Genomic DNA, 14,613 nt, shown 5'->3' with positions numbered 1-14,613 from the left:
CCTAAAGTAGAAACACAGTGGCCAGGCTTCACAGAGGATGACTATGAGGATCCAAAATAAAGACTTCAGCGAATGGACCACCCTCACTTAAATTTCAGCTCATCCATCACCGGCACCGGAGAAGCGGCACTTCTTAGTGCATACATGCATGAACACGGAGAACTACTGCTACATTTATCATGTCTTCGGATGCCACAAAGCCAAATGCAGCAGCCCTAGACCCCACAAAGAGCAGTAAAATTACAGCATCAGAGAAGAAGACTTTACTCAAAATTGGAAAATCATCCAACCAACCAGTGATCACTTGTCTAAGGTCAATTCTGCATCAGTCGAAAAACTGGGCAATCTCTAACATTAAGGTTAATGGTGACATCAACTCTATCGAAGTCATTTGAGTTATTTTACATGGTGGTTGGTTTTCCCAGAGAAACAGTTTCCAAATCTGCATTACTTCTAAAATTGCTTGCAAAATTGTGTGACAGATTGAAAAGCCGACTCAAATTATCAATCAGAATCATCTAGAAGTAAAGTGTTTCACTATTCTTTAAGTTTTTTTTGTATTTGTTTTTGAGAAGACTTTGAGAGAAAGGATCCCGAAAATACAAGAAAAGCCATGCATACTAATCTACAATTGGTCCACCGCTTTGGTCCTGAACATACACAGTCTATAGTCCTGACTAAAATATCTATTAATCTAATCCAACATGTTGGTTTATGACCAAATACATGCTAAACTAATGACATCCCAATCGACCTCAGCTGTACTTAATCGTTAGCAAAACAAAGATGGTGGATATGGTAAACATGATACTGTACACACAACAGCATGTTAGCATCGCTGTTTGGTAGCATTCACGTTTGAGCCTAAGGGGTTTGAACAACAATTGTTTTCCAGGAGGATCTAAAAATACATGTCAAGCAAATGTAAAAAATTCTGCTTTTACAGTTTGGTAATGCATGGATTGAAGATATTATGCAGCACACTTGAAAGACGATAACTTTAGTTCAACCCAAAAGTAGATTTTTAAGATGGTGTCAGTAACACCAGAAACTGTGTTGATATCCCTCACCCTAGGCTGTTCTGCACCACAAACTTTAACTCTTGGCTTCTACCGTGAAGAGCTGTCTCTCACCGGCACACTGCTCTGTATTTCTCTCCCTGAGCCTCATGATTTGATTAGCCTTTGTTGCCTTTGACAAGCCATCATTTACTTGGGCTCTTCCATCTCCCTCGTTCTGGTCTCCGCTCACACTGATACACGTACTGTTAAATATGTGGCTAATATCTACAGGGATCTGGCCGAATAAACACAACCTTGGACGTCTTTGCCAATTGCCTCTAACCTTTACAACACAGTTTACACACACACACACTTTGCTTCCACTTTACATGCACACTACTCTTCCTGCACAGCGTAGCGAAAGCGTTGATGCAAGCAATTAACCTTCCCGCATATTAAAAAAAACACAGATCTTTGTCTTGAGTATCTAGTAATTCATTTTGCAGTTGATGATTTTTACAACTTTACCCTCTGACACGCTCCATTACATCCATCCATTGTCACCATGGGTGTCACGTAATCTGTCCTTCGTTATGTTACATAGTCAATTACTTTGAATTATAACAAAGAGCAAATTCACCGGGATTCGGCTCGGAATTAAAACAACCGGACCTACAACAACAATGAAATAACAGAATGATACACCTGAGATTTAAACGTTTGTATGGATTGACAGTATAGTCACAACTCATCACGAGTCAGATATTCCTGATGTGCCAACAGACCAGGTGCCAAGGTGACCCTAACTCATGGAGCTCATCAGTGTCCCCCCCCTTCGGACAGATATCAGAGCTCTTCTTATCGTTTAAAAAGCTTGAACTGAGAATGAGAATCATTTCTTCCTGGGCAGGTTTTTTGTCCAAATCTGTGACATAAAGGCTATCTACTGCTGGACCCTGTGGTGATAGCGCAGTGTTTATTTGGGTCTAAAAAGGAGCCATTCAATCTTAACTCGACAAGAGCAACTGTCCAGAGGAAGCTTATAGTGGTATTCTGAGAAGCAGAGCATAGCAGCTCTGACTACACAAATATAAGAAAAGGTATAACATGAACCACAGCTGTTTTTTTCTTCTTCTTGCATATTGAATATACCCTTGAACAGTGAACCCTTCATCCTGGAAACACATTACCGTGTGCAACTGTAAAAATATCAGAATGATGAAACAGCTTGGTTTCATAAAACATGTACTGGCCAAGGACAATACTTCAGAAAAAAAGGCTCCTTTGGTAAGGGTTTGTGATGTATTAAATAGTGAGAAGAAAAAAAAGAGAAACTTTGCAATGATCAAAACCCATGCGAAGATGAATCTCTCTGACTTCATCATGAATCACTCTTACAGCCAATAAAGACTCAAAATGTGAAACACATCTCCCTATTTAGGAAGTCATTCATACAGGAGTCATGATTTACATCACGTTTCCTCGTGATTTTCCGTCTACCGTGCTGCAGAGATGGGGAAATATATCCGAGATAAATGACATGTTAACAGAATCATTTCATGGTTCAACACGTTTTCTGTGTTTCATGCAACAACCTCCGCGCCTTTAAGGTCCCACTTCATACCAAAAGGGCAAAATATCTATTTTGATTGGAACAGAGACGAGGGAATGTCAGTTAGAAGATATATGTCCACTTCCATCAACATCCTAGTTATCACCAAAGTCAAAGAGTCAGATCTGTGGTAAACTATGTTTGGGTGCTGACAAGGGAAATGCGTATACCCTTTCTTATTACGGCTGCTGTTTTATAAGGAAATGTGCTTGATGTTCAACAGAATCCATCATCCAGTTCAAGGCTGCTCTTTCAAAAATTTCTAAAAACTTACAATCCAAAGACCAAAAGATGTGACATGTTATAAGGTGCACTTCAGAGCACATCATGTTGAATTTGCAGCATTTATTTAACCGGCGCATCCCACTACTAGCCGTGGTGGTTCGTGCTTATAATTATTTTAAATTCTGGTTGAATTTTGTGCTGATGAAATGATGCACCATAATTCCTGCCCCACAAGCCATCTGTGTTCCTCCTCTGCCTTTGCAGGGAGGAGATAACATTGTGACAGGGAGGAGGTGACAGCCTCATCTCAATGTGAATGGAGCTAATCACCAATGCAAATTGCAATCAGAAGGGCATATCTCCCTAACTGACAGATAATTGCACGATTGTGCCGATAACAAAAGGTCAACCGCTTGTAGACACTAAGCTCTCAAATGATCATCAGATGCACAGTCTCCAACAGTGAATATGTTTACAGATTGAATCCCTGCATTCATTTTAAGGCCAAATACTGCTACATTTTGTTGAAAAAATGCTGAACAAACGCTGATTATTCAGCAGATGCTGCCTCAACATGGCAACAAGAAACATGGATCAAACCACAAATATCCTGAAGGACTCTTTCATGCCATAATACAAATCAACCAATTTTTCAAGAAAACTACTGTCATTTTTTTTTTCTTAAACCAACCCTACTGCCAAATTCAGTTTGCTACAGTCCTCCTGGCATAATGGAAAAGCAGCATTTGAGTGTACTCATGCGGGCAGCCCCCAGCTGTGTGGCAGGAGCGCCCTCCAGTGGACTCACCGTGGGATCTTAAAGAGGGCTTTGACTGGATGCATCTCGGAAAGCGGCGGATCTCCGTCTGCCAGCTCTATGGCTGTGATGCCAAGCGACCACACATCGCAGCGTGCATCGTACGAGTAGTCGTACTGTTGTTCACAGGCTATGACCTGGAAATACATAACACAGCAGTGACCATCTGAACCACCCATTTAGACTTCTACTGAGTACTAAAATCCAGTGTGAAAAGAAATCTGCAAAACAGATTAATTCACTTTTAGTTTTTTTGTTTTTACCTGAAATTCAATTCTTAAACATAAAGCACTTTATTATTTATTTTTTCAAATTGAGGAAAATTATGTTCAAAAGGATCATGAAACTGTATTTGACTTCCTTGTTATAGGACTCACTTACTTACTGCCTAAAATCTGGCAGAGTTACAATCATCTACGGTATATTTATGGACAATTCACACAGTGAAAGGTAGGTCAATTCATGTGCCTGTGCTGTGAGCCTGTCTTTTCCACAGCCAATAATTATTACTGACACTACATTTTACAGCTGAGTTTATTCTAATTGCCCCTGAGGTCCCTCCCTTCCAGCCCAATCACCGCACCTCATTTCTGCCAGAGAGTGAGCCGAGTGGGGCCTCAGACTCCCAGCTATTAACCTTGAGGCGACCTCAAGAGCTGCGCCCGTGGAGGGGAATACACAATGTCACGGGGGAGAGTCACACAGAAATAACTCCCTCTCTCCTTGTGGCACATATAACATGACTTTGCTCATTGACACTGTTCCATCAGGCACTAAAACATGTGTGCTATTTTTACTGTGGCATTATCATAGATGAACATGTGTGTGTGTGCGTGTGTGTTTTAACTGAAGCGTAGACTGACCTCAGGGGCCATCCAAAACGGAGTCCCAACGGACGTGTTCCTTCGCAACCGTGCGCTGGTCAGTTGAGCTGAAACACCTGGAAAAATAAATAATAACGTTCAAACAGTGCATATTATAATTACGATTTAGATATAAGTATGTTTATCAGTGTGAATTTGCTGGGAATAAAAATATAATTTATGGAAGAGATCATCAATAAAGCCTAGCATATAATTTAGTGTGGCAACCTGCCAAGCGGTAATAATAATGGGCTATAATCATTTCAAATTATGTAGGACAGATTTTTATCAGCATGAGTCCACTTCATCTCCATGACACAGAGGACATAAACATGCCTAGGGGTGACTCGAAGTCATTTGCCATAACAGCTTTCTTTTAATATGCAAAGGATCAAATAATGCAATTTAAATGAGCAATAATAGCCTTGGGTTGAGGCTACGGTCCATGAAATAAAAAGATGTTATGGTGAGCAAGGGACTAAAGTAAATGGTTTATCCTGTGCTTGTGTTCATGTGCACAAACAACATTTGCGGGGATGTGCTGGTGAGGCTTCCCATAGCTGAGTTCAATACCAAAAATCACTCATTTGTCTAACGCTGCACCTCAGAGAAGATACAGTATAAAGGCTGAGAGAAAAATCTCAGGCATCGATGCGGTTGTCTCTGTCTAGGAAATCATGAATTGGCTAAATTGCATCTTTCAAGGAGCATTACCAAAGTCAACCAGTTTGACTCCTCCCTCAGTTGTAAGGAGGATGTTGTTGCCTTTCACGTCACGGTGGATGATCCGGTTGTTGTGCAAATGTTGAAGACCCTTTGAAGTTGGAGGACAGAAAACACAAGGTGCTCAGCATGAATCACCATCTCCTTATTTGTCATTGAAATTAGGATACGATGCATCAAAAGTTACTATATAAAAGAACTCCCACAGATGTTCAGAAGGATAGATATCCATTACCGCCCACCAGACTTCCAGCATGCTCTCTGCCTGTTTGTATCCCACCTCCTTGCTAACATTAGCAGCTTTGCAGCGGGTCGTCTTACCAAGAGGGCACTGTACAAGATGTATGAGATAACGGGCTCCTGCAGACGCTGGCCTCGGATGAGCAGGCCTTTGATGAGTTCTGTGACAGAGCCGCCGTTGCACAGCTGGGAGGGAGACAGAGAAACTTGAGTGACTCGTCCATCACTCACCAATCTAGATTATGATTCATTGGGGCAAGCTAGCCCACACAAACACACAAACACACACACACACGCACAAGTCAGAGCAAGCAATGCAGCATCGCACAGCAGCTGGATCAACATTCATGAAGTTGGGTTGCTGTGACAAACGGAGGCCCATTTAATACTACTTAAAGGGTCTCACTTAATCCAGAAAAGTTATATTGGTTAAACATTTTTGGGTTCATAGACACAAATGTGTAGTTAGATAGAGGTGAAGTCAAATAGTTTGACCCCTTGCATTGTGTCCATGTTAGCAAATGTGTTGTTGGTAGGGGGTGTTTTTGTGGCACAACCATAGATCTGTTTGATTATCTCAACAGATGAGAGATGTTGACAGTGTTCAGAGCTCTGGAACTAGGCTGCCGCTTGCGTTCAAAATCTCCACAGGAAATGTTTGAAAGAATAGTTGGACATTTTGAGAAACAAGCTCATTCGATTGGCTCTGTATCTTACAGTCTTTACATTTCCGTTTGTGTGTGGCTGAACAGAGCTAGGATAGCGGTTTCCTCTGTTTTCTGTCTTTATATCAAGCTAAGCTAACTGGCTGCTAGCTGTAGCTTCATATTAACTGTAGGCCTATGGACAGGAGAGTGGCATCGATACCTCATCTAACACTCAGCAAGAAGCAGAAGTGCATTTTTCCGAAAATGTAAATAATAATGAAATACACCACTGTTAGCACTGGCACTCTGGTAACATTAAAATGATATACTGTGTGTAGGATGCTGGAAATAGATACATCTTGGAAAGTCAGTGCACTGTAGAAAATACTAGGTATGCACTGATTAAGGTGAGCTCACCTCAAGTACCAACCAAAGTTGTCCACCTGATAAGTTGTCTGACTTGTAGAACATTCCGAAAAACTTCACTACGTTCGGGTGGTTGGACAAGGACCTCAAGATGTTGTACTCAGCCTCAATCTCCTCATCCACATCCTTTAAACAACAACAGTAAAACAAATAAAGTTTGAACAAATGAATCGGCAGAAAACGTTTCAATGCAAATGAGAAGCAAATAACGCTTCATTTAAATGACATTCATTCACCGTCGTTTTTGAAACACAGCAGGAAAGCAAGTGTTAGGATGACTATGATTATACTTCTAAAGATAGGGTTAATAGAAACTTGGTAACAAAAAGAAGGGGCTGGACGGGACGGGACCGGGTGCTAAACTATTTCTGGAAGTGGCTTTTCTATCAAAGTAAATCACAGAGGAAGGGAAGAGCAGCAGTCAGAGAGGCAGAATTTCTCTTCCTGGATGTCTGAGTGATAGTGCCAGCAGTCTAATCAGGGAGAGGGATGAGAGAGCAGGCAGCTTCATCTTCATGGGGGGGGATCATGGTGGATAGCACTGCCACGAAAGGGATTGTTCCATTGACACAATCACAGGCACGCCTCACAGACCAAAAGTCTAACAAAAAAAGCACAATACGGCACCAATGCAGAGTCTACAGCGTCCTACAGCTATACACTCTCTGGTAAGGGTGGTGTGGTTAGGACTTAATTTGACAGGAAATAAATGAAAAGGTGAGACGTTGATATGTATCACGGGAGCTATAGTACAACTGCATCAAGATGGAGAGGAGGGGAAAAAGGACTTACTCTGTTTGTATGGCTCGCATGCTGAGACAAGTCACATAGTTGCAAAGAAAAATACAATGGGTTTTTAGTCTTTGCTTTTATATGTCATGAAAAGATGTCAGGAATGGAATGGTTATGGGATTCTAACTCATTGTTAGTGTTGGTGAGGGAGTTACAACCCGTTTTAATTCCATTCAATACAATTTTGCTCAGTCTTATATAGAAACATTTCATACACAATTCATCTATACTGTACATGAATGAGTTTTTGGATGCTATGATGGAATACATAAACTACAGAGGGTAACTTTAGAAAGATGCATAACACAATGAAGCCCTAGCTGGCTCTGCATCATCCATAGAGGCAGCTACATGATCCCACTGCAGTTAAGAGTTGCAAGGTGATGGTTATCGTGCTGTCAAGCATCAGATGCAGCTAATCCAAATCCACATTGCCTATCAGTACCAAGGCACAGCAGCGGCAGTATACTTCTGCACAATAAATCCCTCAGCTTCAGCAGATACCGCATGTGGACCCTAATGGTTTATATAACAGACGGAACAATAAAAAGTAGACGACATTCAGCGGCCACAGTGGTTTATGATTCTGCAATGGGTCGCCCAGTAAACTTGACTTACATTGATCGGGTCCAGCACTTTCACCGCCGCCTGACTCCCATCCTTCTTGCTGGTCACTCTGTAAACTTTGCCGTACGTTCCTTTGCCAATGGTCTCCACTATCTCCCAGTTATTTGACGGATCGCCCAGGTCCTCCAAACCAATCATGCTGGACTTGTAAGGATACAGTCCATACAGCGACCTCCTAGAGGATAAACCACAACCCCAGAAGCAAAATGTTTGGTGAGAAAAACTTTACACAAATATAGAAGGAGTGGGAACCCAATAGAAACAAAGATAACTGTTAATCTCTCAGCAATACCTTATACTTTGTCTAACAAAAAGCAAGTATGGACTATGTGAATGTACAGCACAGATTAGTGCATTTGATTCCCAAAGGCCTTCTCAACCAGCTCAGTGAAACTACTACAGTATATCCGCTAGGGGAGCCACTTAACAGGTTTAAAGCAGGAGAAACCAAAGCAAACAAAAAAAAAACCCATAAAGCAGATAGCTCTAGGTGGAGATGACAGTAATCTACTTACATGGCAAGTGTTCTTTTCTTCTGACTCATCGGAGCTGAGAAATATTACAACTAAAGAGTCTCTTGTGATCATAATAGAACAGCAGCAATTTCCACAGCAATTGTTTTTCCTCAAGAGGATGAGCAACAAGTGGCGTTTCTCAGAGACACTGAATTAGCCTCTCTCCGCGGGGACCTAGTCAGTGGCCACTAAGAAGCGCAATCTCCTCAAGATCAATTGGATTGGACAGAGAGATTAACTCGGGCGCTCCTCCACGCACACACACACACGCACACACGCGCACACACGCACACACGCGCGCACACACACACACACACACACACACACACACACACACACACACACACACACACACACACACACACACACACACACACACACACACACACACACACACACACACACACACACACACACACACACACACACACACACACACACACACACACACACACACACACACACACACACACACACACACACACACACACACACACACACACACACACACACACACACACACACACACACACACACACACACAGTCTGGTGAAAAGATTGTGAGTGTGAAGTATTTCATATAAAGTGATTTACATGTCTTCAGCCTACAAAGAGCAGTAAATGGGACTAATGATGAACAGCAGGGCCGATACAAACCGTCCTTGAAGTCTACAAGTGATGTTTCTGTGGCCAAATACAACACGTAAAAGAACTGGCGCTAAGTAATCTGTGTCAAAACAGCTGGGATAGAATAATATGATGGATTGAGAAGGGATCTTGCCACGTGGGACACATGCATCGCACGCATCATCTTTTGGAAAAAAATAAATAAAAAATGAGTCAATGACACATATTCTAGATAAACAATGATGGAGAGGGATGTTTGTGCGAGATCTAACGACTGCTACACTTGTCATGAGTGTGTTATGCATCAAGGAAGGTGAGTGACCCTGAGGGAGGGGAGTCTGTTTGTTTAGTTGTTGTTTTTTTTCCATTGGAGTAGATCAGCAGATTGATGCGGGGGGGGAAAAAAAACGTGAATGATGTTGAACCCTCAGGAGCTGTGGCAGCGACTTACATGTGAAGGCAGATTTATGGATTGTTGTGCATCGCAGCTTGAAGCAACGGCATCCGGGTAGATACTAGATGGATGTAGCCGTTTCTGTGGAGACGTTCAAATACGCAGTACCAAGATCCATCTGATGTCCTTCACTGTGTCCTTCAGAGAGCCGCACATGATGCAAGAGCCATAGCCAAAGCACTGTTTGTAATGGTGCATCTTTAATAAACAGGTTTAAATACCAATTACTCAAGTTAACTGCTGAATCACTTAACCACGATGTATGGTTTCAGCTTCAGTCTAATAAGCCATCATCTATTGTTCGAGAGTTAATCGCCAGTCTTCAACTGCCCGTGAATAATGGAGCACACCTGCTTTGTTAAATCGACAAGATCCCAACCTGTTGACGTGCCATTTACTATATGTTGACTGTTTTTGCAGCATTCCTGTCACCTGCTCTGCACCTGCCCCAGGCTTTGAACGCAACAGTATTCACATGTTGCCAAGACATATGCACAGTAGCTTTTTTGTCTCCAATGACAGGCTGCTATTGACTCCTCTTAACTCTAAAATATCAACGATTTCACGGGACTACTAGAAAGACGATTAAGCATCAGACATGCAGCAGCAGATCACATATAATGTATAGCCTGCTTTTTAAGTGAGTTATTGTTAAGTGCACAATACATGTAATGGTTAATGTGGAATACTGTTCAAGCAAGAAAAAGGAAAGGAAAGAGTACAAGTTGTTAAAGCAAAATTCATTTTCTGGCAACTCAAATAACCTCACCCGTTTCTGATCATCAATCATAACAAATAAAATCAAAAATTCACCTCATAGCAACAGTCTCCAACCATCACAAACAAAAAAAACACATGGCCGTTTACTCGGTGTGCATCAATTCATAACTCAAAAAAGAATTGTCAAAGATCAATAAAGCTTTAAGGATCATAAAGCCATAAGTCAAACGTACCTGCTTCTGTTAAAAGTGTTCGTCTCTCCCTCACAGCAAAACGCTCTGCACTAATTCATGCTAATCTACGGGGGATTAATAATTCACCGTTAATCTGCAACCTGATCTGCAGCGGGTGTTAAATATTCAGGTGGCAGATGTATCCACTCATAATGGTGGCTGATATGAAGCATCTCAGGTTGCACACAGGTTACTAGGAAGTGCATGACGGTTGCTAAGTCATATACGCACATACTGTTCTTTACACATGCAGCAGTTTGTACGTCACCTGACAGCTTCGTTTTAGTTCCTAAAATGCCACTGACATCAATGTTAAAAGCATTTCTGCAGCCACTGAATGCCAGTGCAAGCTGTAGTAAGTGTCTTATGGCAAAAAGGATATATCTTAAATACTCAAAGCAGAGCAGACATGCTGAGTGACAGTAACTAAACACAACATGTTATTATTCCACCTGACTATCCACAAAGCTGGATGTTGCTGTTGCCATGAGTTCAAAGCCCCAGGGATGTAATGAAGTAAAACATAGTCACACCAGCTAGAGCTTTAACAGCAGAAGATCTTAGAGAGCACAAATCTTCATATATGTGGTTCCTAAACATTTTCTATCATGCCCCTGTTTGGAAACCAAATAATTTGCAATCCTTCAGACATAGTATTTATTTGAAATAGCATGATTAGGAACACCTTTGCCTTTAGTGCCTTTTGTGCAAATACAACATAGATAGGATTTTACACGCAAAAGGTTCTCCTGCTATAATGTATACTGACTGTGAACTAAGGAAGTGGTAAACATGTAGGTCAGGGCCACTTTACAGGGTCCCAAGTCCCAAGGTGCTTAACAAATGAAATCCTTGCACCTTGTTGCTCAATTTATAATTTGTATCATCGAGACTTTAAAAAAGGGGGAAAAAAGGACTCTACTGTGATTAAAATCTGTAAAGAAGGGGTAGCAAGTAGACATGGTGTTTTTTTAAGGGTTCACAAGAAGACAACACGTCAGGCTACTCCTTCTTTTCCCTTTTACTTCTTTTCGTCTGTCACACGTTTGGTCCATGTCAGGAACTTTCCTTCAATCACCTGCCGTATAAGGCATTATTGGTCTTACTTTCAAAAAGCAAATTGGAAAACACACGGGAGACGCATTGTTGCTGCTTTAGAACAGGACACCAATGGACGGCGATGGCAACGCTCAGGTTACCCTTTATTTAGCATCCTGTGTGCGCATATCTAGTGTGCTAACTGAAGGCCAGTGCTCATGTGTGACACTGAAATTGCTTCTCAAAAGAATCCAACGTCAACAAACTACACACAAAAATCACGTGTATAATGGAAAAACTGGGATTTGTTTTTTGTTATGTGTGGCTTTGTAATATTAGTATTTCAGAAGTTGAATAATATGACCCCCGCCCCAAACATTCACCTTTACGCCACATCTACCTGTACATAATTCCAGGTTTCAGTGATGGTTTGAGGTTGTATCAGCTTTAGATGATGTGAACAGCTGAAGCCCAAGGACCGCCATTGACACCAGAAACAGTGCAGAGTAAAAGTGGGTAATCTAATGTTCTGCTTCCAGCAAACTCGCACAATCCCACCCTCTCTGGTAAAAGCCGTTTGGGAACTCCACTCGGTAAACCCTTTGGTAAGTCTACAGAGAGAGAGAGAGAGGAAAAAAAAACTCTGAACTATAATCCCTTTTAAGGGGATTCTGAAGAGGCTTTGCTGTAAACCTCAACCAGCCACACGCCTGGCCAAAAGCACTGTGTCTTTGTTTTCACCCTGGACGAACAAATTCCACTAAAGCAGAAATAACATTATTATTTTAGTTTTATAACCCACTCAGCTCAGCAGTGCACCTGTATGATTAATAAACAACCTTAGATACAGAACACATCAACGTAATTATCAAGAAGCCAACATCATCATCAAAATAATCATTTTAAAACAAAACCACTGTCAGCTATGGCTGTCATCTAATCATAATGCTCACAGCTAACCCTAACCAGATGCAACACAACCAATTGGCAACTGTTGCCACTGTTAGAAATTAGAGGTGAATAATCAGCACAATCTCAATCACAGAGCTGTTGTGTCATAAGAGAGACTTTGTCGTCCATCTATAATATGCACTATAAAATAAATATAGATGAAAAATATAGTAAGTTTAAAGTGTTAATGCAGCAGTTATGGGGTTGTTTCAGTAAAAAGGGTATGTAATATGGCCATGTCACTTCATTTTGTAGAATTGTATAAGCTCCTTAGCTCACTTTTTACCCACATTTTTAAAAATAAATATGTAAAAGGCTCTTCTTGAAGTTTAAAACTTTAACTGTAAAATTCTTCCCCTAAAACACTATATCACATGTTCAGTACACCTCATAAGCACAAGTTTTTTTAGACTTCAATGCAATGGCCTACATTGTACTGTATAGTAAAGCTGCAGCCTAGTAGAAGGCCTAGAATAAGATTAAACTTTATTAATCCCCATTGGGGAAATTGACAAGCTAGCTGACAGAATATGAAGTAGCCTAGGCTAGGCCTAATACATATGAGCCCAGCCTTTACTAGCAGCAAAATTAGGAGGATGTAGACAAGAATGCATCAATAATTATAGTCCAGTAGTGCAATTGCCTATTCATTAATAGGAGATAGCCCATTCTGGATAATGAGCACTTTTACGGTTGGTACTTTAAGGATATTTAAATGTCAATACTCTTGTACTTTTATGTAAAACTTGAACATGAATTTAGTTCCAACAGAATTGAAGTCCTACCTTGACTTTGCGGCCTCCGTATTTCCATCTCTAAAATAATCTGTAAAACAGGGGAAAGTGTTTGAGACATCATCTGATTACTGCTCCGGCTTTCGTCCTTCTCAGTCTCTCTGTGTGTGGATCAACACAGCCAAATAGCCTACAGCAGACACTAGGCCTACTACACAAACCCTACTGTATTGGCTTTTTCAACTAGCAATTTTCTGCGTGCAGCTTACCGTCCATAGCAAAAACACATCCGAACTGATTTCCCTGTTTACTCAGAGAAGCGTTTTAATTATTGACAATGTAGACACCTGAGCGTGCTGTGCTGCGGACCAGAAGCTCTTTGCTGACCAATACCATCACGCCTACTGAGCCTTACAGTGGTCTATTCATGCACACTAGTGGACCTACCTGGACAGGTAGTGAACGACGGAATGTCCAGTGATGCTCTCCGCAGCACCAACATCTCTCTGTAGGAAACCTGTCGCACACTCTCGGTGGTTTTACACGTAAATAAATTCCTCCGCTGATAATTTTTTTGGTCCAACTGGCAGAAAAAAAGAAAGTCTTTGTGCTGGCCACTGGTCATTAAGCAGAAGGCCTCCCTTGTTTGTGAAACTCCAACCCAATTATCCTCACATTGCTCAGTCACATGGCAGTGACATTTCGCTGTGGTTTTCCTGAACAGGGCAGCGCGGTAGATGGATAAACCTGATGAGTAGCGGTAGCCTATAACCTACACAGAATTCACCAATAGGCTACATGGGTGCTTTAAAAAATAAATCATAAAAAGCGGCTTTTCTTCAGCATTTTCAGGCGCAAACAAAGATGTCCACCAATGCACTTACAACTTGCACGTTTCACTGATCTCTGAAGTGGATACTGATGCATTTGCTCAGATGCATTTCAAATGATTCATTCAAAAAAGGTCACAGCATTTGTCTGTAGAGGTTATGATCTGATCAGCTCCAATGAACTGAGACACCTGGTGGACACAGTGTGAGGTGGATGTCTGAATCCTGCAAACCGCATTTCATCACTGCGGCCCCACATGAGTGGATTCAGACTGGAGGAAAAAAGCCATTTTAGGAAAGTAATATTTGAGCTTTATGGAGCCGAGTCCAGAGCAGAGTGTAGAGACACAATTATATATTTTTCTGACAGCACAGAGAGATAAACAGGTTTGATATTTGACAAAAGCAACTATGTAATTGAGTGAATAGTTAAGAACCAATACAGTAGAGGTGTACATAAGCGTAGACGAGGTAATTCCCTGTACTTCATTAAGGACAGGGAAAAAATGGAAACTGAAAAACAAAAAACTAAATTTTT

General features: G+C 41.3%; 1 protein-coding gene across 1 annotated transcript in view; it reads right to left on the bottom strand.

Annotated features, from left to right (window-relative positions):
- Positions 1–8,147, bottom strand: part of myo3b (myosin IIIB) — a gene marked incomplete at its 3' end in the record, with an annotated part of 49,188 nt that extends 41,041 nt beyond the window's left edge. The window contains 7 exon segments of the mRNA XM_080038468.1: positions 3,647–3,792; positions 4,519–4,595; positions 5,233–5,332; positions 5,563–5,667; positions 6,546–6,680; positions 7,347–7,367; positions 7,965–8,147. Coding sequence (XP_079894594.1) covers positions 3,647–3,792; positions 4,519–4,595; positions 5,233–5,332; positions 5,563–5,667; positions 6,546–6,680; positions 7,347–7,367; positions 7,965–8,111 — 731 coding nt within the window. The 5' untranslated portion in view covers positions 8,112–8,147.
- Between the last annotated feature and the right edge of the window lie 6,466 nt (positions 8,148–14,613).

Source organism: Ammodytes marinus (assembly GCF_949987685.1).
Source record: "Ammodytes marinus genome assembly, chromosome: 12".
Classification (NCBI taxonomy): domain Eukaryota; kingdom Metazoa; phylum Chordata; class Actinopteri; order Uranoscopiformes; family Ammodytidae; genus Ammodytes; species Ammodytes marinus.
This window is presented reverse-complemented; position numbering and strand designations above follow the sequence as displayed.